The following is a 27,510-nucleotide window of genomic DNA, read 5'->3' as shown; positions in this document are numbered from 1 at the left end:
ATGGTGATATCACCGATTCGAATTTGAATAGGAGATGTCACCTATTCATATGTCTTACAACAATAAATAATGAATGCTAGCTAGACTTATTCAAATAAGTGATATCACCTATTACCTATTCAAAAGGAATAAGTGATATCACCTATTACCTATTCAAAAGGAATAGGTGATATCACTTTTTTGAATAGGTGATATCACCAATTCAAATCAATTAGGTGATATAACCTATTTGAATATGTATATCAGTGATTCGAATAGGTGAGATCACCTATTCAGAATCTGAATAGGTGATCATATCACTTACTCGAGTAAGTCATATCACCAATTGAATAGTTAATGTCATCTATTAAAATTAGTGATGTTTTTGGCCGTAAATACCAGAACGGCGCCTCATGCATTCCTTCCAATTCCGATGTGAGGAAACAAAAATCTCATTTAATTGTAGTTGTCCCTCTCTGATAACAATATTTTTAACCATAGAAGATGGATTAATTACTTTTTAAAAAATGTCAGTTCCGAAGGTCCCCTTTCATTCATTTTATAGTTGAAAAACACTATAAGATTGTGAAGATAGATTTTTTAAAAATAATATTTCAATAAGCAAGGACTTTGTTGACAAATATGCGTGCAACCAGTAACCTATGGTAATGAAAAAAAAATAACGAAAGAAAACCAGTAATTTTTATTACAAAGCAAAGGCATTCTACACACTAGATAACCATTAGCCCACTACCGACGTTATAGGAGTTCTGGGATAGTAGTAACAAAAATGCAGTCGGATGTCATCCCCGCCATCTTCATAAGGGTGGTCTCCGGATCGACTGTCGTGGTTGTGTGAATCCTCTGTGTCCCATAGCATACTTTCCTCTTTTACATGCATCCCCACGACTTCCTGGCATCCTCGCTTATGGCGCAACAAGACAAAAGGTTTGTCCCTTGGTAATGCAATTTGTTCTGTGGGAAGTCCGTCACTCCTTATGGTTAAAGAAAGAAATAAGTCTATCTCAAAATTATGAAATCATAGCTTGTTGAAATGAAACAGTGTTGTTATGCTTTAAAGGGTCATTCAAAATATTCATGTTTGAAATATAGGGTTGCAGCTGTACGTATTAAAACAGAATATTTTGTCGTTTATTTCTTAAGCGCTATGCATATCACCTAGTTCAGAAATTTTCTAGCAGTGTTTTTTTTATCAATAAAACGTAATTTTTTGCATGACCTGTTTTAGAAAATTACAAGTTTTGGAACCAAATAATCTAGCTTTATGGGGAAAAATATACACAAGTCTAATGTCTCTTAAATTTATGTATTTTATACAAAGGCTAATTCATAGATCATCATCATACATCTTTAAAACTATTTATAAAAAATAAAACTGTTTCGAGTCATGTAGATTTAGAAATATTTTTAAAATCTAGATCAAAAGTGAAAAAAAAAAATCACAGATAAGCTTGAACTTATGTTAACAAATTAATATGGCATCTATGATCTATCTCGCCTATATGCGAATAAGATGCTTTTATCTTGGCAGCGCAATTTTTTTGGCGCAGTTACCTCTCCTTATTTTGGCACGAGTTATCTAACCTTCAGTTATATATAAAGAAAGCACTCATGCGGCAAACTCTCTCTTTGCCGGCTACACGCTAGTTGCAAGGTTGGTGTTATTCAAATTTTAGAAAACGACTAAGTATAGAGATTTAAAATAGATCCTCTTTGCCGGCTACACGCTAGTTGCAAGGTTGGTGTTATTCAAATTTTAGAAAACGACTAAGTATAGAGATTTAAAATAGATTTTTGCTAAAGCCTTGATTGCTTTTAATTATTTGTTGAATTTGTACTGCTTATTTATATATTCGTTGACAATACAAAGGTTTTAGACCAGGTCAGACGCATTTCAATTTTTATATTTTTTGCATCACCATGTGCTTGCCGCCATCTTTGTCCCTAGAGTAATCGAACATGTATTTGATAATGATTTATAACTTTAGCTTATGATTAATAAACAAATAAATAAGAACAATGCAGCGGAGGATGTTTATTGGTTCCTTACTAAAATTTAAAAACGTGACTTAATCGGAGGTTGATACCACTGTCTACAGATTTCCTAAGAGTTATCGCCCGTTGTCGGCGTAACGCTCAATTTTACCACTTTGTCATTTGTAAGTAAGCTGTTGATATTTCTTTTTTTGTACCTGTATTGCCACAGGACGGGTGAACATGCAAATTGGAAAACATAATGAACATATTTAATACAGATTTTGTTTCTAGGATACTGGCCCATAGAGTTGGTAAGGTTATAGAGGGAAAATAGTGCCTTGAATTTATTGACCCTGAATTGAACTCGCAAAAGGGGGGAATAATTTCTTTTTTTTTTTGTAAATCATTAAATGTCAAAGTCAATTTTTAATTTTTTGTATAATTGGAGAAATTTTGTTTTAAATTAACTTTTCATTTTTGTTTTTTGGGACTCAACATGCCACGCACAAAGCGATCAACTAAAGGTAGACCACCACAACGATTTGATCCAGCTGAAACAACGATGGAGAATCGGGGTCGCACAAGAAGGCGGTTGGACCGAACCCAAGCAACCCCAACCCCGAACATGCAAACCCATCCAGAAGCTACGTATATACCAGGTCCATCTAGTCGACCCATGCAGCCTCTGCAGCAGACACAACATGAGGCCCAACCACTGCCTGCGGCCACAACACAACATCAAGTCAGCCAGCAGTCAATAATGCAACCTGCTCCAATACCTCAGCAGACCCAACATGAGGCCCATCCACTGCCGGCTGCCACAACACATCATCAAGTCAACCAGCAGCCAGTTGCGCAACCTGCTCCAATACCTGCACAGTCACTGCATTACACGATCCCCCAAGCCCAACCACAGCAGACTTTCTTGTCAGGTCCATCGCATCAACCCATTCAGCCTCAGCAAGCCCAACAACAGACTCCCACGACACAGCAAGTACAGCCCCAGGCCCAAACAAGCAATGATCAGGAATCCGTACCAGTGCATTCGGTTCATAATCTAGGTATGCACATTAATCAATCATTAAAACAAAAAATAATTGAAGGTCAGTTTGTAGAATTACAGTCTCTGCTTCCACCTAAACCTGGGGGTACTGATAAAAAACTAACCCTAAGTGCCACAGGAGAAATTGTAACAAAGGAAAATGTGGCTAAAATATATACAATTGAAAAATGGACTGATGTCATGCTCATGTTTGCATCTGTTTACATATCTGCCCATCCAGATAAAGCAGTAGATATGCTAAAGTACATCCATACAGTTCGGTTGGGGGCTTCAAGGGGGGCCACAGGGTGGTACCAATGTGACACGCAGTACCGTCTGCGGAAATCAATAGATCCCTCTAGTTCTTGGGCATTAGTTGATTCAGAGCTGTGGTTGTTATACATGAATCCTAGTTATCAGCTTGGATGTCCCCAGACTCAAAGCACGCAAGTAAACAAATGTTGCTACGATTTTAATTTTCGGGGGTCCTGCAGTCGATATCCGTGTCAGTACATGCACACGTGTACACGTTGTGCCGGCTTGCACTCAGTCATACAATGCAATTATCAAAGAGCCCAGGTAAATACCAGTAGCTCATCAAACTCCACAAACTCCTTTCGAACCCAGTCCATGCAACCACAATCACAATTTAGAAATGCATATACAAGACAACAGACTCAACCAAACTCCTACCAAAGATCTCAGTCCCACTTCCAAAATTACAGGGGAAATGGTCAGAGATATTTGGGTCCTAGGAAAAACACCAATTAAAATTCCCATATTAAAGAGTTACCTTGATCTTTACCCAAACAAATCTGTAGCAAACAAATTGTTAAGTGGCTTTTCTGAGGGGTTCAGACTTTATTACTCAGGTCCAAGGTTACATATAGAAAATAACAATTTAATTTCAGCTTATGAACACAAAGCAGAAATAAAAGAAAAAATTAACAAAGAAGTTGAATTAGGCAGGGTGGGGGGACCCTACAAAGAACTACCAATATGTAATCTCAGAGTGTCGCCAGTAGGAGTGGTACCAAAGGGGGATAACGCTGGGTGGCGTTTGATAACACACCTTTCATATCCTGCGGATAACAGTGTAAATTGCTATATAGACCCTAGTGAGTCCACAGTTCATTATACATCCTTTGATACAGTTGTACAAATGTTGGCAAAGGTTGGTGAAGGTGCTTTTATTGCAAAAGTAGATATTAAATCAGCATTTAGGCTACTACCTATCTTCCCTGGGGATTTTGACCTTTTAGGATTCAAAGTTGAGGGTCTATATTACATTGATAAATGCCTTCCAATGGGCTGCTCTCTCTCGTGCAAAGTATTTGAAGAATTTGCAACATTCTTGCACTGGATTACTGAAAAAAAGAGTGGTTTTGATACTTTAGATCATTATTTAGATGATTTCATATTTGCAGGGGAGGATAGGGAGTCGTGTCTTAAATTAATGAAAACATTTCAAGGAGTTTGTACTGAACTGGGGGTCCCCTTAGCCGATGACAAAACGGTTTATCCCACTCACTGTCTTGTATTTTTAGGTTTAGAAATTGACACAGTGCAAATGTTAATCAGAGTACCTCATGAAAAATGTATTGAATTGAAGTACATACTGCATGAATACTTAAGCAAAAAACAAATAGTTTTGCGTCAGTTACAGTCATTGTTAGGGAAGCTAAACTTTTTTACAAAAGCTATTTCTGCTGGCCGAGCATTTGTCAGGAGATTGTACGATTCAACCCATGGTGTGTCTAAGCCTCATCATCATATTAAGCTAAACAATGAAATGAAGCAAGATATGCTTATGTGGTTAAGTTTCCTAGAGCAATTTAATGGTCAAGTTTATTTCCAAGAAAGTGATTGGTCATCAAATTTAGTTTTAGATCTGTATACAGATAGTGCTGGTTCTGCACACCTGGGTTGTGGAGCATACTTTCAAGGGCAATGGTGCTATTTTCCTTGGCCACATGAATGGGTCACTTCAGATATATTGCGTGACATGACAACACTAGAGCTTATCCCAGTAGTTTTGGCCATTAGCTTATGGGGTAGTCAACTTGCAAATAAGAAAGTACTGTTTCATATTGATAATGCAGCATTGGTTTCGGTTTTGAATAAACAGTCCTCAAAATCCAGTAGAGTTATGAAATTAGTTCGCCCATTTGTTTTAGATTGCATGTTAAACAATATGTGACGCGCCAAGCAAAAACCTCCCTTATGTCTATTATGACGTAACGTCAAAAGACGCGTCTAAAGTCAACAAGGTAAATGCGACGTAAAAACGTCTACTTGAGAGAAACTCTCCGCAATAGAACAGGGGGATGTTGTTTTATTTATACACTTAGACAGATTCTTGGGTGGAATTTGATGTAGTTTATTTATAAAATATTTATTCTCCGTCAAGTGGCTGTGTGATATCTCCTTTTCATAATTCAGTGTGTATTTTTTAAAGATTTCCAGTGGTGGCTGAAAAATTCCCGTAAGTCCGTTTTTAAAATGAAGTTTGTTTGCCTTCTCCCTATTCGAGTTAAAAAATTACATTGGTAGGTAGGTCGAATTTTTTTTGTCGGAAATTTTCAGTGTTATAAAAGATTAAATGCATATAAGTTGTTGATAGGATGAGAAAATCCCGGAATGAATAATTTGGAAGTTTTAAAAAGATTTTAGTCGGTTCATTTTAAAAGGTCAAACAAACAAGTTTTTAAAGTTTTTTTTTAGTTTAATGTCCAGCTGTTTCATCGTAATGCACATGCAATTTAACAGGAGCATTAAACTAAGGTATTTTTATTTAAATAGCAATGCAGTGAAAATTGACCTAAATTACTTCTCTTTTACTTATAGAATGAATTTAACCCAATGTTAACGGTTTTAAATGGGTTGGGACAGTTAACGTTGCCGTTTATATAAATAAAACGTGAACTGTTATTGATAAATAGTTAAGTTTAGTTTTTTTTTAAAAAAAAGTATTCTCTAAAGATACGATATGTAGTATTTGATTTTGACACTTCTTCCGAAATTAGTTTTAGCTGTGGATTTAAAATAAATATTTTGAAGAAAGACCTTTTGAGCTTTTCATTTTTTTTTATTGTTGAACACCTTCTCATGTTGTACAAAAAATGTAGAAAAAATCCCCCCCCTTTCTTCTGTGTCGCGTGTCTGCTTTATTTCTTTGAATACTTCGTGCTAATTTCTTCTTGAATTTACGGATGCTCGCATACATTGTAAGTTACAGTCCCACTATCTAAAATATTTCATGATTGAGAATTAAACAGATTGAACATATGTTTATCGACCTTTTCATAATCTGTTTGATGAGGTTATACACAATACGCCGAATGTTAAAATGGCAAACATGATACATAACTAAAATGTTATAATTAATACAAATTGTTACAAATTCATACTATTTGTTTGAACAGCTTTAAAACAGTCCAACCTATTAGTATTTTGTGCATGGTTTATCTACATGTACAAACAAAGATTCTGGATTCCTGAAAACAACATAATTTCGGTCATTTATAAAATCGCTGAATCAGGCTGTTGCATTTACATGTAATAACGTCTCCGGTGCTCATCACATTCAGCCCTTTTTAAAACATCAATGCAGTATGAGAGTATAAATTAAACGTTTAAGAGGTTAAAGACTTTCTTTTTAATGATTTTATTTTAACCTTTAGTATTAAGGATTATTTAACCTGCAGTAATTATTTCCCCTACAAAGACTTTACTACAAACATTAACATCTACCTTGGAAAATAATAATCTTGTTTCCCTCTGTTGAATCGCAATTAAATGAATATGTATATGCTTTTCAAATTATTAAAATTTGCTACCGTAATTTATTAAATGTAAACATGTAACAAACTTTAACAATGTTTATAAATTTTTCCTGCAAAAGTTGCATAGAACATGTACATGTATTGGCAGTTTAATGCAAAATTAGTACGGTACAAATCTGCTCAAAACATTGGCGTCGGAAGCAAATTGAAAGTGGGGGGGGGGAGAGGGGGGTATAAGGAATTTTTAAACCTTCAAAAAGACCTGACAAGCAAGAAAAAAAAGGAAATGTGCATTGGTTAAAGATGAAAATCCAATTACAGGGGGGGGGGGGGGTAGGTTCGAACTCCAAACCTTTTTTTTTCCAAACACTCCACTTTCCCAATTTTAAGCCTATATTGCAACATGTCTGTGGAAAGTGGGGGGGGGGGGGCTAAGCCTACGCAGCAATGTCCAATGTCTATACTATGTATATCTTTAGGGAAAAAAAGGGGGCTAATCCGCTCCTACCCCCCCCCCCCCCCCCCCCGGGTTCCGACGCTTATGCAAAATATATTAATCCGTGGTTATATGCCTATATTTGTTCAAGATATATGGAAGTAGGAGGATATAAATACATGTATCTGAATCTATTATACTTAAGTCAATGATCAAATCGCTCTATATTCTATGATAAAGGATTTATCGAACATAAAAAAAGGTCGCCCGCGTGGCGCAGTGGTAAGAGCGTCTGCTCTAGAGTCGCAAAGTAAGGAGTCAATCCTTACGTCGCAGGTTCGAATCCCACTGCGGGACGTGGAGACCGGTCCTTCGGATGAGACCGTATAAACCGAGGCCCCGTGTCGCAGTAGGTGCTGGCACGAAAAAGATCCCTCACTGCTCAAAGGCCCTGAGTGCCGAGCATAGGACAAAATTTGTAGCCCTCCACCGACAAGTGGTGGCGTCTCCATATAAGTGAAATATTCTCGAGAGGGACGTTAAAACAACAAACAAACAATCAACCAAACAGTCGAACATAAAAAAAATACATGTTGGTGGGCTTGAATATTGCGTGCTTGATCAACCACCGTAGTTCGCGTACCTATCAATTTTACCGAAATTTTCAGTAAATAAAAAAGATACGTAATATCTATAATAATAACACGGTGTTATTATTATACGTATTACGTATCTTTTTTATTTACTGAAAATTTCGGTAAAATTGATAGGTACGCGAACTCCTGTGGATCAACTAACCCATTCATATATGTACATCTTCTCGTGTATAAAAAATGTATAAATTATAACAATTAATTATTTTTTTAAAAATAACAAAAGTTACAGCTTAAGATTGTACATGTGTGCCTTGTTCTTGTTTAATTAATTCAGGTAATCAATTAAGCGTGAATTTCCATAGCGATGATCGAAGAATATTACATGCAAAAATGTTTTACCCGTTCTCTTACTTTCTGTTGCTATTTTTAACATGCATGTTTTAACCAATACTAAAATGTAACTAGCATTTAAGATGACTTAAATAAATTACATGTATAATGTGTGCGTGTACTTCCTCAGGAAGGTAACAGTGAAGCTTAGTATAAGCCTTATATTCTATTCCTAGAAATAAAGTTGTGGAGTGTACATGTCACGTGTGGGATTCATATAAAATTTATATTCTGGTATTGTGGTTTGTTATTCGTCTTATATACAATGATCGGTTCAAAATTAATTCATGATTAACTTCATACATATAAATTGCAGATTTGTTTTTTTTTTAACAAGATTTAAAAATACATATATTTTATTAGGTGGGGATGGATGTGACATTATGATTAACTGAAAAGTATGCATGCAGACGCTTTTCTTCTTCGGGTGTCGTTATGAAATCAGTCTTTCATTCACAAAAAGAACTTGAAAGTTGTCAAACTTGTTTCCAATGCGTTTGTATAATTCAATAAAGATTAGGTGCATCAAATTCGAAAGTGTTCAATTAATATTTCTTGGTAATTTTTAACATTTGATTCATTTTTCCTGGCCTTCCGTGTCCTATTTTATATTTATGTTTAAATTATTGAAAATAAATATATTTAGAAGAAAAGGATCAAACTCTATTTCAAGAGACAAATACAATCTATTCTTGGATGCAGAATATCTTTTCAATAAGCCAAGAAGTCTTCAGTATTAAAACATTCGAAACTAAAGCATGTAAATATTTAACTTGTGTTAAAAGAAATGTTATTTTTCCTTTGGATGGAAAAAAAAACTGTCGCACTCTGTAAAAAATTTCAGGTACTATAACAATACTTTCTATCTATTCGTATATTGTATAGACTTTTATTGACCCTAGGGGGGGGGGGGGAAGTAAGGACTGTCTCGAACTTCTTTTTTAAAGATAAATACTTTGATAGTGTAACAGAGAAAATTACGTGCCTCTGCTTAATTGGGATCGAACCCGAGGCCTCTGTGCTTTGCGGAATAAGGTTAAGGGTTATCCCACTAGCCTAAGCTAGTAGGAAGCCGTACGTGTGTCGTTTGTACTACCACAATAGGATTTTTTATCCAAATGTTGCTAATTTTCTTTTACTATTGCAGTAATGTAGATTTCTGCCATTTTACTGCATTAAAAAGCCATAAATTGGAAGAAATCCCAGAAGAAGAGAATATTTTTTATTTTGTCTTGAGTTTTGTCCATTGACGATCATTTCGGTCCACCCCCCCCCTCCCGTCATTCGTTTCTCAAAGATATACTTTAGAATGTTTATTTCTATTATTACGATTTAAAAATCCTTAATTGTTGATACTTTTAAGGAAATCAAATCAAAGATTTAATAATAATAAATATCATCAAATTATTATGAAGCTTTACGTCATTTTACGATTTTACGTTAAAAAAAATCATGCAGTTACGCACGCGTACACTGTACGTCAAAGTAAATATTCCGTCTTTGTCATGCGATTTTTTATACGTTTATGTACAGAAATATATGTCATGTTATACATCAAACGAAAGAGAAAGAAAAACTCTACAAGAATCAATAAAAATCTGAAAATGTCAAAATTCTTCGTTAAGGGAGGTTTTTGCTTGGCGCGTCACATATATTTTTTCGTGCTGTTCACATTCGTACAAATGATAACATTATTGCCGATTCAATTTCTCGTCAGCAGTGGCACCGTTTCCGGCAGGCTGCACCACACGCACAGACCTCACCACAACCTGTACCAATCGAATTCCAGAACCTCATATCCAGCATGAAATAAACAAGTTGTTAGGGGCAGCATTATCCGAAAACACTAGCAAAGCTTATCAAATAGGCATGAGAGCATATTTCAGCTGCTGTTCACAACAAGGATTAAATGCCCCTTGGCCACCCACCTGCGATTTGATTGTTAGATTTGTTGCGCATTTGTCACTTAAAGGCCTTGCATTTTCTACAGTTCGTTCTTACTTGGCTTCTATTTCTTACAATAGCAAACTTCAAGGTCATAAAGATCCAACAGAAGAGTTTATAGTTAAAAAGTTGTTACAGGGTTTGAAACGCACAGCTCACAGTAGTGACAGTAGGTTGCCCATTACAAAGTCCATATTAGAGCAGATTCTTAAAATTCTACCAAGTGTATGTACAAGTTCATATGAGGTTTCATTGTTTTCAGCTGCATTTTCTATCGCATATTATGGCCTGCTTAGAGCTGGAGAACTGGCAGTCTCCGGCAAATCCTCAGATAAAGTTGTTGCTTATACAGACATCCAATTTGACGACAATAGCACTACACTATTCCTCAAAATAAAATTTTCAAAGACTGACCAATATGGTAGGGGTACAATTTTGCAGATATATGGCACAGGGGATGTAACTTGCCCCTGCACTAATCTCAAAAGGTTTTTAGAAAATAGACCTACTCAGGGGGGTCCATTATTTTGTCAATTTTCCGGAGCTCCCCTGTCTAAGTACCAATTTACTTCGATTTTATCCAAAGCAATATCAGCCCTAAACCTTGAGTCTTGGGGCTACAAATCCCACTCCTTTCGGATTGGGGCAAGTACGGAATTGGCCTTAAAGGGGTTTTCATCTCAAGTTATTCAATCCTCAGGAAGATGGAAATCTGATTGCTATAAAACCTACATACGTATTCCAAGATTTTAATTAACCCAGAGTTGTTATTTCAGATTCTCAAGTCGTATGGTTGTTTGGGTCATCAATTATTAAAAGGGCTTTTGCAGAAGCTAAGAATAGGCCTGGTAGGTGTGATTTAAATTTGCAAAGAATAAATATTTCAATTTGGTGGCAAGGTTACAGTGGTATAGAATTTAAGAATGCTGTAGCAAAATTGCGGTTGCTGAAAAAAGTTGGTCCTAACCCTAACGTCATCCTTGTGCACTGTGGTGGAAATGATATCGGGAAAACATCAGTAAGAAAATTAAGAATGTTAGGTATAAAATTCTTGGAATATATTAAGGAGGAATTTCCTCTGGTTCACTTAATATGGTCTCATATTCTGCCCCGCATTAGTTGGCGTTATTCGTCAAATAACCTGGCAATGGAGAACACTAGAAAAAGGTTAAATGCATTTTTCTCTAACAAGTTTGTCAAAATGGGGGTTCTGTTATCCACTACCCTGACATCAAAAATCATGCCCGATTTTTTGAAAGGGATGGGGTTCATTTATCTAAGTTAGGAAATGAAATTTTTCTAAACACAATCCAGGGGGGTATCGAAGCAATTATTAGGCATGGATACAGGTTCTATCCATCACGGTAATGACTGATATCTGGAGAGGAAGGGTCACGGCTGTTTCAGGCCGCTCAGGACCCCCACTACTAAAGTGGCGGCGCCCCCATTCGTAGATGCTTTGTTCAAGCATATACGACTGGGGTCTTGTGGCGAACTGAGCGGCATACATCAATTTAACTATCATATAATATTTGTTCATTATTGGACCGCTGCACCACCCAGGGTCAAAGTTGAATACCATGTAAATATTGTGACAGTGTAAACAAAACTATGTTTATTTGCTTCCTTGACTTCTGCACCTCCCAGAGTCATGGATGTGTGAATATTATTCTTGCATTGCAAGTTTTTATTATGTGACCTTGACCTCTGCATCTCCCAGGGTCAAGGTCACCTGATATGTTGTATGTTGATGTTGTACTGAAATGTTGTTGTTGTTGTTGAAATGAAATGTTGTTGTTGTTGCTGGGCCTACCCGTTGCTTTGGAGGCCCGAAATAATATTTTGTGTAATTCAGCCGTGCCCAATAGCGCCAAATAAATATAAAACCCATAAGAATTTTTGTTTCATTTATTGCGCCTGTCCAAGATAATATGGCATCTATCTCGCCTATATGCGAATAAGATGCTTTTATCTTGGCAGCGCAATTTTTTTGGCGCAGTTACCTCTCCTTATTTTGGCACGAGTTATCTAACCTTCAGTTATATATAAAGAAAGCACTCATGCGGCAAACTCTCTCTTTGCCGGCTACACGCTAGTTGCAAGGTTGGTGTTATTCAAATTTTAGAAAACGACTAAGTATAGAGATTTAAAATCCCTCCCTCCCCTTAATCCCCCAAATATACATTGTTGAATAGATACTGCTGGTGTTTCTGTTATTTCTTTTCAGTGGAAAATACAAGGCAAGAGGTCATCTGTACCTACATATCCGGCACGGCTGTCATTTTGAAGATTGTCTGTGAACTTGTGAACTGAGCGGCATACATCAATTTAACTATCATATAATATTTGTTCATTATTGGACCGCTGCACCACCCAGGGTCAAAGTTGAATACCATGTAAATATTGTGACAGTGTAAACAAAACTATGTTTATTTGCTTCCTTGACTTCTGCACCTCCCAGAGTCATGGATGTGTGAATATTATTCTTGCATTGCAAGTTTTTATTATGTGACCTTGACCTCTGCATCTCCCAGGGTCAAGGTCACCTGATATGTTGTATGTTGATGTTGTACTGAAATGTTGTTGTTGTTGTTGAAATGAAATGTTGTTGTTGTTGCTGGGCCTACCCGTTGCTTTGGAGGCCCGAAATAATATTTTGTGTAATTCAGCCGTGCCCAATAGCGCCAAATAAATATAAAACCCATAAGAATTTTTGTTTCATTTATTGCGCCTGTCCAAGATAAATCAGTTCTCGTGATAGATGATCCATATCAATAATACTTGTCCTGTTACTATGAATTCTTGACCCCTCAGATAAGTCACCTTAGAAGACAGTACAAGACCTTGACGCGTCTGGACATTTATTAATTATGACCGACTTTATCTTATAATATGTACATGAAGACAAAGAATATAGACATTGAATTAAAGGCATATCATGACCATTCACTATGACCGACTTTATCACTTAAAATATACATGAAGAACAATTGACCTCAAATGAAAGGCTTGAGACACATGCCCCTACTGTACTTGTGGATCCTATGTATTGCCTTACCTACAACAGTAGTCAATCTTGGTATTGCCGTCAAAGATGCCGTCAGGTAGAGTTCCATGTTTCTGATTTCTATCCCCCGGGTCTTCGTCATCCCACCTTATGGAACCGACAGAAAAACCTGGACAGAGGAGATGTAAAACTCATCAAAAGTAAAAGAAATCGATAGACCATATTGCCCCAATATAGCAATCCCTCCTCTTTTAATTTTTCTCATCATTTATTCAGTAACAAAGTGTAAGTTTTAATAACACTTACCGTCTGGACAGTTGCCATACTTAAGGATACAGTAATCTCCTTTTGGCCAATTCAAATCAAACTCGGATACCTGTGTATCTCCTTTGATACAGAATTCTTGTGCAATTCTTTTATCATCCTTTATACCTACAAATTGACAAAAAAAAATCAGATAAACGCAACAAGCAAACTGGAACATGAAGATAACGAAAACTCGAACACTAACCAAGCTTTAAAGTCAGTTGGAACAACTTTTTGAAAAAAATTGTAAGCAGAGCAAAACAGGGACTTCTATAAACACCAATGGATCAGGTACTAGGAATATGTATCCCCTGTCGACAATGTCACAGCCACCACGTGCTACAGATAAAGGACTGGTAATTTTAAATCCGACTCGGTTGGCGTTTAAACACGGCCTACATGATCCGGAGATCAGGTCCTAGGATCATAAAACAAACTTAAACTTAAGTCAAATTTTCAATCTCCTGTAAAATATTCACTATTTATAGAATTACGTAATCTCTAACTTTGCAAATGACAACACTTTTATAAAACAATTTTGTTAAACAGATTGGTTTTGGTCTCTTTGACGTCTACAATATTTATGTACAACAGGAAGATTTTGACTTAAGCTCAAGATGCTAAATTTATGATCTCGGGGCCAGGGCTTAATCTGTTCTTATCCAAACCATAGATTGCAACTGGCCATTAATCTATATATATTTTAAAATGATGCTCCAGAAATACATCATATGTGATATGCAATGAAAATAGTAAGACATACTTAAACAAAAAACCTAAAGTCAACCTACCATGTAAATGGATATGTGATGTCCAGGAATTGTGGTTATGATGGTCCTCAGTGTCTTGTATGATATAACCAACGTGCCAAGTAAAGGAGTGTTCAGATGGACATCCGGATGTCGTCAACATTAACCCGTATGTACCACTGGGCCACGTGACTGGGATCTTCAGTTGGGGGTCTTTGGATTAAACAAATGAATGAATTTTATTTAAAGAATAACTGTCTTATTTTTCGATTTCATGATGTGATCAATCAATTGGCTTGCGTGATAATTTGTATTTCTTGTGATAAATATTATTTTATATCCCCTTTTTAGTGTTACAGTTGTAAAGTAGAATACTAAATTACTTCCATTTAGAATAGTGCAGAGTTAAAATTACAATATTTCATTACTTGTGGGAGTAGGTGCCATTTTGTATGCTGCATAATCTCCTAAAGATCGAATTAAATGTGACTTTCGTGAATGAAGATGCCCTTTGTCATCAGCTGAGCAAATGCTAGCAGCGACTAAATCATCAAATCTCTGCCAGAACATGGGTTGCAGGGCTTCATCAATGGTCTCTAGTGTCAGACCAATCGGTTCTGGGAGAGTTTCAGACCCGGACTGTAAGGTATATTGATAGGTTCCATAGTTTTGTTTAAAACTGCTACTTTGTTTGAATGTATCAAAGTTGACTCCCAGAGATGCAGAATATCCCAGGTACGATCCCCCTACATCTAAATCGAAACCTCCCTGAAACACATAGATACGTCAATTAATTAAGTGAAGACATAATCTAATTATGAAATAATATTTTAGTGATGCTCAAATCTTTTATCAGAGGACAGGCTAAAATATTGTTTTTTTTTTTATCAGCCATCAAATTAAATTAAATTTTTTTTTATTGTAATCAAACCTTTTGAAAGAAACTTTTCAAGATAAACATATTACAGTGGATATGTAATTCATATTGGAAATACAGCGTCACTTGGGCATATCGCCTTTAAAAATTTTCTTTCGAGAGAGAGGGTTCCAGTTTTATTGCATTACAGCACCATGCCAAATTGTTGATTAAAATGACCAATTCTATCAAAATTGATGAAAACAAACAAAATATAATAGATCCATGGAATGATGCTAACTCATGACAAGGCCCGCACAAGTGTAAAATCAAATGTACTATTAGCATATACTCAGTAATTTGAACACTTACCGACTTACTAACTTGCTCCATAAATTGTTTGAAGGAGCTTTGTGAACGGCTGATTCGTTTTTGACCAAGCTCAACTTCAACCGTAATGTGCTGAAAAAAGTTAAGATGATGTAAGAAAAATGCAGATGTCATTTCTGTAAAGGTAGCTAAAGACCAATTTGCCATGTAAAAATTGTCTTCGTTTTAATAATATAAAAATAATTGTCATGTTGCTCTGATCGTTAAAAATCAGTAACAAAGTTATATATTATAAATTTCTTTACTACTGACCGTTCCCCAATGATCCAAAAATTTCATGTAAGCCGATTGGTTATACGTCACCGGAAGTGAACAAATAGCAGCTGCAAAGCTTTGTGTGATGGGAAATTTTCCAGCATTGACCAATTCCGTCATGTAACGCACTCGACCAAGATTACACAGATTTATCTGATCCTGAATTATGTTGTGTTCTAAATTTGTCTTATTATGTGCTTGTTGGTATCCTGTAAAAAGCCGTTAATTCAGAAAAGCAAGTAAAATGTAAGTACGAAATATGTAAGTCAACATGCGTTTCTTACAACCTGTGAGGTCCAAATTTTGATTTTAATATTTTGTTTAAAATCATGCAGTAACTTGAATATACTCACTTCCACTTAACGTAAAGGAAAACGACGCTAATCCTACGCTTGCACCACCTGAAATGGTAAAGAACTTTCAGGTTCACTAAATTGTCAGTATGATTGTTTATCAACATGTAACAAAATAACTTTATTGATCACCAGAAAAGCTTTAAATTTATTTTGTTTTTATAAAAGAAGTTTTTCTTCAAAAATATTCTTCATGTGCCAATGAAGACTTTCAAATTAACAGATATTTCGACAAAATAATGGAATTTTTATTCTTTGCTTCATCCTTACGCAAATCTTTAAATCATTTTTGAGCAAGTCTGAAACTCAAGGATAGAATAATGCATAATTTTTTAGTGATCGAACACAGATGCCTTTGTAGAGGAAGCTAGGAAAAAGACTAAATCTGCACTGTCTATATCTAACTTAACATATTTTCAGAGACCATATTGATGATATTTCTCAATCTAAAATTAACAACAAAATAATCGTTTCTTTTCATATACATGTATGTTTTATTTCTTCCGAGACTACTTCTTAATGTTCAGAGATAACTCTGTTTTTGTTCATTTATTTGAGCAAACTGACCCCCTTTACATACACCTTTTCTGATTCATTACTTTTTTGAATGACACGCATTAAAAGAAAATGCTTTTCGGGACAACATACAGGCACATGTATTGATAGAATGAAAATGCAAAGAAATGAAAATATAATATGAAAAAATAATGTTTCATGGCTTTCCAATAACCACAAAAAAAACCTTTGTATCTCTCAAACCTTACTTTGCGAAAAAATGCTCAATTCTAGTATGTAAATGCATCTTCTCTTTTGTTTCAAATGAAGATACCTGAGGTTTTTACACCAAGCTTTAGTTTGTCTTGATACGATTTGGTTCCATAGTACATGGACGTTGTGTTCTTGTTAGCACAGCTATGGCGGTGTTCGATTTGAACTCTTGTAGGTGAGTCGTGTTCGGTGACCTCAAGGATTTTCCTGGTGTACAGTAGGCCTGGATCGACTCCTCCATTAGAAACTAAGCTCCCGTCAGGATTTCCTGTCAGTAAGTTATATCCTACTCCAATGTAGTGGAGATCTTCTTGTTGAGCCCCCGTAAAGCTCAGTAGAATTAATATGAGCAACGCAGGGTATGATCCACACATTCTTAATGGCCTAGGTTACATTTCAAAACTGATATGGTTTTGTGTTTGTTTCAAATCTATAGCTGGAATAAAAGAGGATTTTCAAATTTAATTGGCTTTATCACAAATATGCATTATACCAAAAAAAAATACAAGAAGCAAACGTTTTTCTTGCAACCTAAACCTCAAAGACGATACAAGTTTTATAAAAGTTAGAAAATGACAGAGCTATTCAACATTACCCCCTTCCACCTTGAAACCACTCTTTCAATGAATGCGAGGACTTACACAATTGGAAGGTTATTATGGTTTTATCTTATCTTTATTAATAAACGGTGTTAATATTTATTCCATTGTAAGAAGTAGCCTAGGTCAAGATAAAAAACCCAAAAGTAATCAAATATTAAAATGTACGCTTCCATGAATATTTACTTTGCATAAGATTACAAAAGTTTCCTAACAAAGAAATGCTCTTAAAATCGATTACACTTGTATATATACATTATTAGAGCCTTTTCATTTATTAACTTGCTATCTTTCTGCTACTTATACGCTCTTTGGCTAATTATGACTGCATTATTAATACATATTTGGTACATGTAGGACATGTAGGATTCCAGTTCCACAAACTTTAATCTGGTCCCTCGTTCAGAAAATCTTGCGAAAAGCATCCGTAGATGCATCATAGCCCACTATGCAATATCCATGGTCACAACACTGTGTAGCAATACCCTCAATTTTTTCTGTTTGCTCCTTGTGTTAACGCTTACTTGAAGATATATATTTTGCAGTATCAACTCTCCATGTCTTTCCAAAAAATTGCAATGTTAAGACACAAATAATGAGTAATTTTACTGTGTAACCATTTGATCTGGTGTCTCTTCAAATTCAGACCAGTGTCACGCAAAGTGATTCTGGAATCATGCCCAAACTTCGACCGCTTGTTTCGATCATTGAATTAGCTGTCCGCTTTAACTTTTTGCTTCGGAATCCTTATTATTCTTTAGCACTATAAAACTTTCCTTTCTTACTTTTAAAAGGTTTCAATCAAGCAGAATATAAAGTTGTTGATTTTTTCATAGCAGTCCAATGCTGAAGATTTCATTATTTTATTTATTCATCTTTTATAGGAATTTTTTCCCCGATAATCAAGTTCAACTCATTTATTTCTTTGCTTCACATAACAAATCAGAATACAGAATAGTAACTTAATATATACACTATATATATAGTCTATATAGTATGATTAGGTATAACAAAATGAGAGTGAGCATAATACATAAATGGCAAATAACAAGACGTGCTATAACTGGTAGGTTTTATTGTAATTATTACAATAATTACTAATGATTCATAGCTCTCTCGAAAGGCCCGATATAAATATATTACAAAAGTCCCTTAATTTTGTACGTTTAGAAGTTGAATTCAAATTTCCAAACTTTGAATTTCTTATATAAATAATACTTTTATGAAATACTTCAATCTATGATCAGGATAAAATGTACATTGTAGAATTAAATCAAATACATCTTCGAGAAAAATTAATGAAAACCTACTAGTTTTAATGATCTCTACCACTTTCATCATTCAGACTTTTAGCAGAAAGGCTGCAAAAGAGGCGCTTTGGTTAAGAACATAATGTTTTGATCAATGGTCTCAAATTAATCATAAAAGAATGTCAAAAAAGAAGAAAACCAAGGCGAAAAAGTTTACCTTAGTTTCCAAAAAAGATAAACAAGTTGAGCAATTCAGAATTAAACATACGTTCAACCTTTCCAAAAACTCTTCTTTTTTTCATGTATATTTATATGTTCGCATTCTCTTGCAAATTAAACAAAATTCAACAATAGTACTAGTTTGTATATCATTACTTCAAATTGGAAATTTTGATAGGGTTTACAGAAACTATCATAAAACTATCATGTTTTTCAAAAGTGAATCAACTTCCAATGTCAACGTCAAAAGGTAAAAAGTATTTGTATATCCATGTAAATATCTTAACAAATGAAAATGAAAGACATCTGTGGAATATAAAAGTTCTTACACCAACCGTCAATAGTTATGGCAAAGGTAAAATTTGGTAAAATTTGACATAAGTGAGTCAATCTGAATGATCAAAGTCAGGAGACCAATAAAATATGTTGTTTCCCAGTGAAAGGTCACCTTCATTCATATGAAAGCCATTCGAAACTACATGTAATCACTGTTAAAGGCAAAAGTTTATGCTGACAAGAAGACAAACAGACAAACTGGCAGAAAAAAGTCTTTACCCCCGAATCTTCGACACGTGGGCATAATTAACAAACTTTAAGTATTTTGTTCGGAAATCTACATTCTTTAAAGTAAATTCTTTGCAGATCTAAAACTCTTCAAAAATACAAACAGAATTTAAAATTGGGAAAACGCCAACTCTATTATTAAGGGAAGAAACCAGGGTTTTACATGTATTATAATTAAACTTAAAACAAAGCAGCATGTAAGTACAGTTGTGAATTTTCATATACAACTCTAAATGTTTTATATTTCCCTTTGTTTGTTGATTTCTTCGCCTTTTTCCAAATTATGTTATCATAAAGGATTACTAATTTAACACCAGGTCACCGTCAGGGCTTTCACTCCTAGAACTTTGGGTCCATAAGTACGGGTTTTTACGTTGTCTGCCTCTTTTTTCAAAAAGGAGTCTGAAAGAAATATAAAATGATTTTTTTATTGCTCAAATTGTCACAAAAATGATTGTCGATAAATCATAAATCATTATTCTATATTAAAAATAAATGTTTTTAAGATAAAATTGACCTTTTGAATAAATTCATTTGTATAATATAATAATATTATTAACTAATACCACAGAGAACTGACTTTAACGCGTGGGTGAATAGAGTATATTTAGTGCAAAATTTGTCATCTTAGTGTTAGTAAAAAGAAACTGCTCCAAACCTTTAACCTGGCTGTTCATCTGGAAATGTTGGTCAGGTGTAGCATCCTAAGCAAGTCCAGAAATGTACATTCTTTCATAGATGTATCACCTATGCAAGTTTGGTCATCATAGGGCTTATACCTACTTTAAAATGAACATGCTGCAATAATTTTAACTGGTCGTTCATGCAAATAGATTCAGCATCCGAAGTACATGTAAGCCTGTTAATGTACATCCGTACAATGAATCATACAAGAAGCTATCTTCCTTGTATCTCAGATTAATATATACTGACACTCAAAAGAATCGCAACACCCTAATTTTAGGATGAAAATTATATACATGTACGATATAACTATGTACCAAAAAAGTTAGGACATCTTTAACTTTGCCAAATCAGTTATTTAACGGTTGAATGGTTTTCTTTCCATTACCGGAAGTAGATATTTAGCCCTCTTAACAGAAATAAAAAAAATTAGCATTTTTAATAAAATTATCTGCAGCTCACCTTTTTCTTTATTTTGAGAATTTCCAGCGTGAGCAATGAAAATGCATGCTTTCAGTCATTTTGAGGAAATATAGGCATCAAATCCGGAAAAAAAAACGACTCCCCCCCCCCCCCCCCCCGGAATTTTAGTACAATACTAATGAAAAAGCTACAAAACCTTAAAGCCCCAAAATATTGTCAATAATTTTATTTAAAATGCTAATTTTTGATTTCTGTTAAGAGGGCTAAAAATCAACTTCCGGTAATGGAATGAAAATCATTCAACCATTAAATAACTGATTTGGCAAAGTTAAAGATGTCCTAACTTTTTTTGGTACATAGTTATATCCCGTATAACATTTTCACCCTAAAATTAGGGTATAACGTTTCTTTCGAGTTTCAGTATATAAGACACTTAAGCCTTGGACGCTGACGCCGAGTGTTTAAATAAGCCTCTCCCGATGTTGTCGAGGTCATATAAACGATGAATTTATAAACAATACTGTACCTGTACACCAGAGTTGCTACCAGAAGACCGACAAAAGGTCCAACCCAGTAGATGTAGTGATATTCCCAAACTCCATCAATATCATATTTTAAAGTGGAAACAGCCGGACCCAAACTTCTTGCTGGATTCATCGAACCACCAGTCACAGTTGAACTAATTGTGAGACAAAAACATGTTTATCTGACTATATAAATGTTTCTTTCATACCAATTTTTATTTCTCATTTGCAGACATATACTGATATAAACCATTATGATCAGGATACAAACAGGCACGTAGCATCGTTTTTGAAAGTGGGGGGGCCAACTGAGAAATTTTTTTTACAAAAAAAAAAACAAAAAAATAAAAAAAAAACAAAAAAAAAAAACCAAAATTAAAAAGTGTCCAAACTCGAAAATCCTATTTCGTGGGGAGGGGGGGGGGGAGGGGTGGGTAGTAGCCAACTTTTTTTAAAGGCCAACTTCCTTTCACTTTCAATTTTTTCCTATATTTCCTTCCTATAAATATACTCTGGTGAAAAGTGGGGGGGGCAACCATCTTTTCAATAGACATTTTCTATAGTATTCCCCTGGCCCCCCTGTTGCTACGTGCCTGACAAAGCAAAAAATATCAGTATGATAACATGATACATATGAAGATAGGGTTTACCCTGCCATAACTCCCACTGTGACGGCAAAACCAATCGCCAAAGGTGCCAGTTTTTGTTTCTTTTCGTCCATTGTTGTCATTAATACGGTCAGAATAAGCATAAAGGTCAGAATGGCCTCTGTCAGAACTCCCCAGCCGGGCTCTGTTCTACTGCTGAGTATTGTAGCTCCACCAGCGCGTAATTTGTAGTCTCTTCCTGATAAAATACCCTATAATAAGAAGTAAGGAACTTTTACCCTTATAACATTTTTAAACAAAGGTCGCAGACCCTAACGATTACCTGAGATTAATATTTACGGATGGATTAAGCTACGAGGTGCGTTCAATATTTTTTGTCCAAGCCCTATTACAGCAACAAAAACGAAATAGAAATTTAAATTATATATTGCATTCCTTCAAAGTAATCTCCCTTGTATTTAATACAGAGATGATGTCGTTTAATCCAGTCAAAAAAGCTCTTTTTTGTGCGTTTTTCGTGGTATATCCCTTAAATACTGAAAAAAGCTGATCCCAGCGCTGACCGCGACTGAAAATGCCTCCCAGAGAGAGCTTCTTTTAGTTTTGGAAACAAGAAAAAGTCACAAGGAGAAAGATCTGGTGAATATGCAGGATGTGGAAGTTCGATAACTTTGTGACGCTGTAAATAGTTTCGAGTAACTTTTGCTTTATGAGCAGGAGCATTTTTAGGTCACCCGACTAATTGTTATCCGTTTTTCCGTCGGCGTTTGTCGTGCGTCAACATTTGAACATTTTCAGCTTCTTCTCTGAAACCGCTTAACCAATTTCAACCAATTTTGGCATAAAGCATTTATGGGTAAAGGGAAACAAAAATTATGAATTTCATGGCCCCTGCCCCCCTGGGGCGTGGAGGTGGGACCAAAAGCACTAAAATTAATGCAATCTTTAAAAATCTTCTTCTTTACTCCTGGACATCAAGCAGTCAAACTGTTGTTTGGTTGTAATTAGAATTAAGGCCTCTACCAAAATTGTGAAATTCATGGCGCCAGGGTCAGGGGTTCTAATACTAGGGCGGGGCTAAATAGATTAAATAGTGAAAATGCATTATTTATTTGAAATTCATCTTCTCTGCTCCTGGGCATTAAATAAACTAACCAAGTGAATAGTTATGTTGAATAAGACTGCTTCTACCAAAATTGTGAATTTCATATCCCCAGGGTCAGGGGTTCTGGTGTTAGGGTGGGGCTCTATTGAATGATATAATGAAAATGCATAAAGTCTTTGAAATTCTTCTCCTCTGCTCCTGGGCATTAAATAAACTAACCAAGTGCATAGTGATGTTCAATAAGGCTGTTTCTTCCAAATTTGTGAATTTCATGGCCCCAGGGTTAGTGGTTCTAGTGCTGGGGCGAGGCTATATAGATTATACATGTATAGTGAAAATGCATAAATGCATTGAAATTCTTCCTCTATGCACCTGGACATTAAATAAACTAACCAGCTGCATAGTTATGTTATGAGTAAGGCTGCCTCTTCCCAAATTGTGAATTTCATGGCCCCAGGGTCAGGGGTTCTGATGTTAGGGTGGGGGCTCTATTAATTATATAGAGAAAATGGATAAATTATTTGAAATTTTTCTCTGCTCCTGGACATCGCATAAACTAACCAAGTGCATAGTTATGTTGAATAAGGCTTTCTCTTCCAAAATTGTGAATTTCATGGCATTCATGTCAAAGGGTCAGGGATTCTACTGCTAGGGCACGGCTATATATATATATATATATATATATATATATATATATATATATATATATATATATATATATATATATATATATATATATATATAGAGTGAAAATGCATAATTCTTTGAAATTCTTCTATGCATCTGGACATTGAATAATTGAATAAAATAACGAAGTGCATAGTTATGTTGAATAAGTTGCCTCTTCAAAAATTGTGAATTTCATGCCCCCAGTGTCAGGGGTTCTAGTTCTAGGGTGGGGCTTCATATATTATATAGTGAAAATGAATCATTTCTTTGAAAATCTTCTTCTCTGCTCCTGGGTATTAAATAAAATAACAAAGTACATAGTTATGTTGAAGAAAGGCTGTCTCTTCCAAAATTATGAATTTTATGACCCCTGGACCAGGGGTTTTGGTGTTAGGGTGGGGCTCTATTAATTATAAAGTGAAAATGCATAAATTATTTGAAATCTTCTTCTCTACTCCAAGGGATTAAACCAATGAACTATATACATAATTAAGATGAGGAAGGATGCTTTTTCCCATTTTGTGAATTTAAGGGATCCCTAGGTAAGGGTTTCTGGTGGGGCTATAATGATGATATAGTAAAAATGCATGAATTCTTTGAAAATCTCTTCCTTTGCTCCTGGGTATTATGGCAATGATCTAAGTACATATTTATGATGAAGAAAGGTTTCTCTTCCAAAATGATTAATTTTAGGGCCCTTAGGTCAGGGTACTGGGAAAGGGGGGGGGGTTCATAGTCTGAAAATAAATTAATGCTTTGAAATGTGCTCTTTGGTATTAATAATCATTTATGATAAAATAAAATTTATGATAAAAATTTTGAAATATGTGGCCCAAGGGTCAGTGGTTCCTGTGGGGTGTGGTACACAACTGGTGGTTATTTACGGACAGACACACAGACGGACGGACAGACAGACAGAAAGACACACAAGGATAAAACAGTTTACCCCCTCTCCTTCGGAGCTGTATTATAAAAATGTTTATAATCATGCAAAGGTCTTGTCACATTGAATACACATGTAAACTTATGGTAAAGGTTACAGTTTGGTTATCTTTTGCAAAATTGGGTCAAATTCCAATGGCAATGGCAGGAGATTAAATTATTTGGTACTTAGAGGAAGGTTTTGTAACAAGAAATACACATTTGAGATAGTTATGGAAGATATGAAAGTTGAAAGTTTTTGCACACAAACATAGAGGCAGACAGACTGACCGGGTAAAACAATAAATACCCGACTCTTCGATAACGGGGTGATCAGTAAGATATAAACAAAGTGTTAAACCTATGAAGTATACATACAAGAACTAGGGCTGCCCCAATCAAGCCTCCAATTATCTGAGCGATGAAATAACATACTGCAACAAGGAGGGGCACACCCCCACACAGCGTCACGGCAGCAGTTATGGCAGGGTTAAAATGCCCACCACTACAAAACAAGCATTTAAGAAAGTTTTTTTTTTTAAATTCCATTTTCAGATTAAATACATTCAGGAACCGCCCCCTAGAAAGTGCAAATAATTTTCACGCTGATTTTTGGCTTGAAATTTTTATCTTAGAAATTCTTTTCACCACCTTACATACATAAACAAACAAATAGAAAGATAGAAAAGAACAAAAATCAATAACTTTCACTTAGAGTTGCATTTCGTGAGACTACTGAATGCAGAATTTGTATCTTTTAACTGTACACAATAATATATCAGATACTCAAACCTACCTGATTTTTCCTAACCCTACCATGAGGAAAAAATAAGCAAACCCCTGAAGGAGACCCGAAGTAGGATATAAACACACAGAAAACACGAACAATGTAGTTCCGATGAACTCGGCAAGGACAGGACGAACGAGTTTGTTAAAGAAAGAAGAAACAGGTGGATCCTGGTTTACGGTCGTGTTCCCCTCGGCCATTTTTAAAAGATTAAACTGCGCAGAATGAAATTTTATACTGTTTCATTGGAGCAAAACATTGAGTAAGTGCGTATTAAATGTAAAGCTCAATGATACAAGGAATGTGGAAGATGCCTTTATTTGGCGTAAAATTTTGCCAGTTGATGATTATTAACTTAAATCGTTCTCTTGCTAGTGTATCTCATCTGATGCAAACATAGGTACATGTATAATACTGATATATAGCTTTGATTCTGGTTTTGCTGACTCTAAGCACTTTATTTTTTTCATCCGAGTTTATATTTTTTTCGATGAGAGTAACATTGGATTTTCATCTCGAGAAAACCATTGACGACTCGATATCTGAGGTTATAGAAAATGGTTTTCGTAGGGTGAAATTGTTAATGCAATATTATTTTATATTGAAGGTCATACGTAAAGCTTGAAACCATACATGCATATCTTTTTTACCTGTGGTATTTTTTTTAAATGTCATGAAATGTGAAAATAACGAAGAGTTACATGTACATGTATCATGGTCATGGATCTACTAAAAATGTTAATTTTGAGCAGATCGAGTAATCACAAATTGAACGCCACTGCAAAAAAAAAAAAATAAAAATAAATAATAATAATGCATTTAAAAAAAAACAACAACAACAAGAAAAAACAAATTTGGCTTCACTAAAGCACTAAAAAAAAGTCTAGTAAGAAGGGGGGGGTCAATAAGTTTAATATCAAATTTAGAGTACTTGTTTGTGGAATCAAAATAGTTTTTGACAAAGTTTGTAGATCACAAATGACAAAATAGGAAAAGCTGAAGTTCGACTCTTAGTAAAGATGTTGTTGTCTAAGAGGCATGGTTTTTCATTTATAGTTAAAAATAATGGTATAAAGAGTTGAAAAGGTAACAAACATTTTGTGCTTTTGATTTCGGGGGAAAATCTTATTTCAAATTTTCTCAAATACGTTACCCGTAATCAAGTTAACTTTCAAACTGCAATATAAATAACTTATTTTAAGTTCAACATCTATCGAAGAGGTATAAAAGTTAAACTCAATTTCATTGATTAAAATGAATCCAACTTTTATATTAATTAATATTTACAACTTGTATCAGGATATAGAATTTGAACTCAGTCTTTTTTTCATAATAATGTGCCATTACTTTAATGATACTTTGAACACTGACAGTAAAGAGTAACTGATTCCCAATATATATTACTAGTATCCCAATATACAGTGAATTATATGGAGATAACGAACAGTATATAAGACTAGAAACGTTAATGAAGAAAAATCGAGCTAGAAAAGTAAAAAAAAAATATTCGAATATTCACGCGCTAACCATTCGGCCAGCTTCAAATTTTTAAATATAAATATCTCGAGAGGATAAATCAAATTACATATCATGCATTCTTAAAGGAGTCTCTATTTAGATTAATAATATCAAAGACAAATATTGAAAAAGAAAATAGTTGAAAAATTGCATTTTTTAAATACGCTTCTGGTAGCTACTGACGACGCACAAAAAGGTGATTTCCATATCAATATACCTTTAACCATTTTTGAAAAAAAGGGGCGACAAAAATTCATTTTAAAATCAGAAAACTGTCAATATGGAACCGAAGGTGAGTATAAATCTGATGAACAAAGTCCATATAATGACGCATAATTCCTGACAGTTTCATTGAAAACCACCGAATAGTTTTCGAGAAATCGCCTGCACAAAATTTTGGGGAAAAAAATAAGAATAATAATAATAATAATAATAATAATAATAAGAAACAGTAGAATCACTATAAGTCTTCCGCATGAAAAGTCCATAAAACAGTACAAAATAGGAGCAGAGCAAACACGAACCTCCAAAACATCAAATGTGGGATAAGGTGTCATGTAGGAGTGGACATTCCCTGTCATTTTATATGGAAGCATCCTCAGAAAGTAAAATTCAAATTTCTTTAAATGACTGCCCGTGATTGGTCAGATATTTCCCCCCGTTTCCATTTTCTCAAATATCTTAGAAATAAGATGTGGCCCTTCATTTGAACAAAATTGAACTATTGTCTTCATTCAAGGATGGTATATTTCAACTTTGGCAAAACTGGCGAAGCGGTTTTACAC

General features: G+C 35.0%; 2 protein-coding genes across 2 annotated transcripts; both read right to left on the bottom strand.

Moving 5' to 3' along the window:
• Positions 1–698: 698 nt before the first annotated feature.
• On the bottom strand, positions 699–17,579 carry LOC134266928 (uncharacterized). The gene is made up of 10 exons (XM_062749140.1): positions 17,450–17,579; positions 16,916–17,238; positions 16,087–16,134; positions 15,731–15,942; positions 15,461–15,550; positions 14,661–15,000; positions 14,275–14,445; positions 13,484–13,609; positions 13,229–13,346; positions 699–974 (listed from the first exon to the last, which is right to left on the bottom strand). The coding sequence occupies exons 2-10, from the start codon at positions 17,226–17,228 to the stop codon at positions 722–724; spliced, it is 1,671 nt and encodes a 556-aa protein (XP_062605124.1). The 5' UTR covers positions 17,229–17,238; positions 17,450–17,579; the 3' UTR covers positions 699–721.
• A 721-nt stretch (positions 17,580–18,300) lies between these two features.
• LOC134266927 (aquaporin-8-like) lies at positions 18,301–25,409 on the bottom strand. The gene is made up of 5 exons (XM_062749139.1): positions 25,217–25,409; positions 24,799–24,925; positions 21,768–21,976; positions 21,120–21,272; positions 18,301–19,888 (listed from the first exon to the last, which is right to left on the bottom strand). The coding sequence occupies exons 1-5, from the start codon at positions 25,405–25,407 to the stop codon at positions 19,789–19,791; spliced, it is 780 nt and encodes a 259-aa protein (XP_062605123.1). The 5' UTR covers positions 25,408–25,409; the 3' UTR covers positions 18,301–19,788.
• Between the last annotated feature and the right edge of the window lie 2,101 nt (positions 25,410–27,510).

This window comes from Saccostrea cucullata, unplaced genomic scaffold (genome assembly GCF_032062105.1).
Source record: "Saccostrea cucullata isolate Sc308-1 unplaced genomic scaffold, CSIRO_AGI_Scuc_v1 ctg618, whole genome shotgun sequence".
Lineage (NCBI taxonomy): Eukaryota > Metazoa > Mollusca > Bivalvia > Ostreida > Ostreidae > Saccostrea > Saccostrea cuccullata.
The sequence above is the reverse complement of the archived record's forward strand: the minus strand, read 5'-3'. Positions and strand labels throughout refer to the sequence as shown.

What these genes read in the sequence shown, in the direction of transcription:
- LOC134266928 (XM_062749140.1), bottom strand. Translation starts at nt 17,228, where the DNA reads ATGTGTGGATCATACCCTGCGTTGCTCATATTAATTCTACTGAGCTTT. An exon ending in GCTTGGTGTAAAAACCTCAG is followed by an intron (nt 16,135 to 16,915) that starts GTATCTTCATTT and finishes TTACCATTTCAG; the next exon opens with GTGGTGCAAGCGTAGGATTA. An exon ending in AAGATTGACTACTGTTGTAG is followed by an intron (nt 975 to 13,228) that starts GTAAGGCAATAC and finishes TTTAACCATAAG; the next exon opens with GAGTGACGGACTTCCCACAG.
- LOC134266927 (XM_062749139.1), bottom strand. Translation starts at nt 25,407, where the DNA reads ATGGCCGAGGGGAACACGACCGTAAACCAGGATCCACCTGTTTCTTCT. An exon ending in TTGGGGCAGCCCTAGTTCTT is followed by an intron (nt 21,977 to 24,798) that starts GTATGTATACTT and finishes TTCTTATTATAG; the next exon opens with GGTATTTTATCAGGAAGAGA. An exon ending in ACAGTGGGAGTTATGGCAGG is followed by an intron (nt 21,273 to 21,767) that starts GTAAACCCTATC and finishes TCTCACAATTAG; the next exon opens with TTCAACTGTGACTGGTGGTT.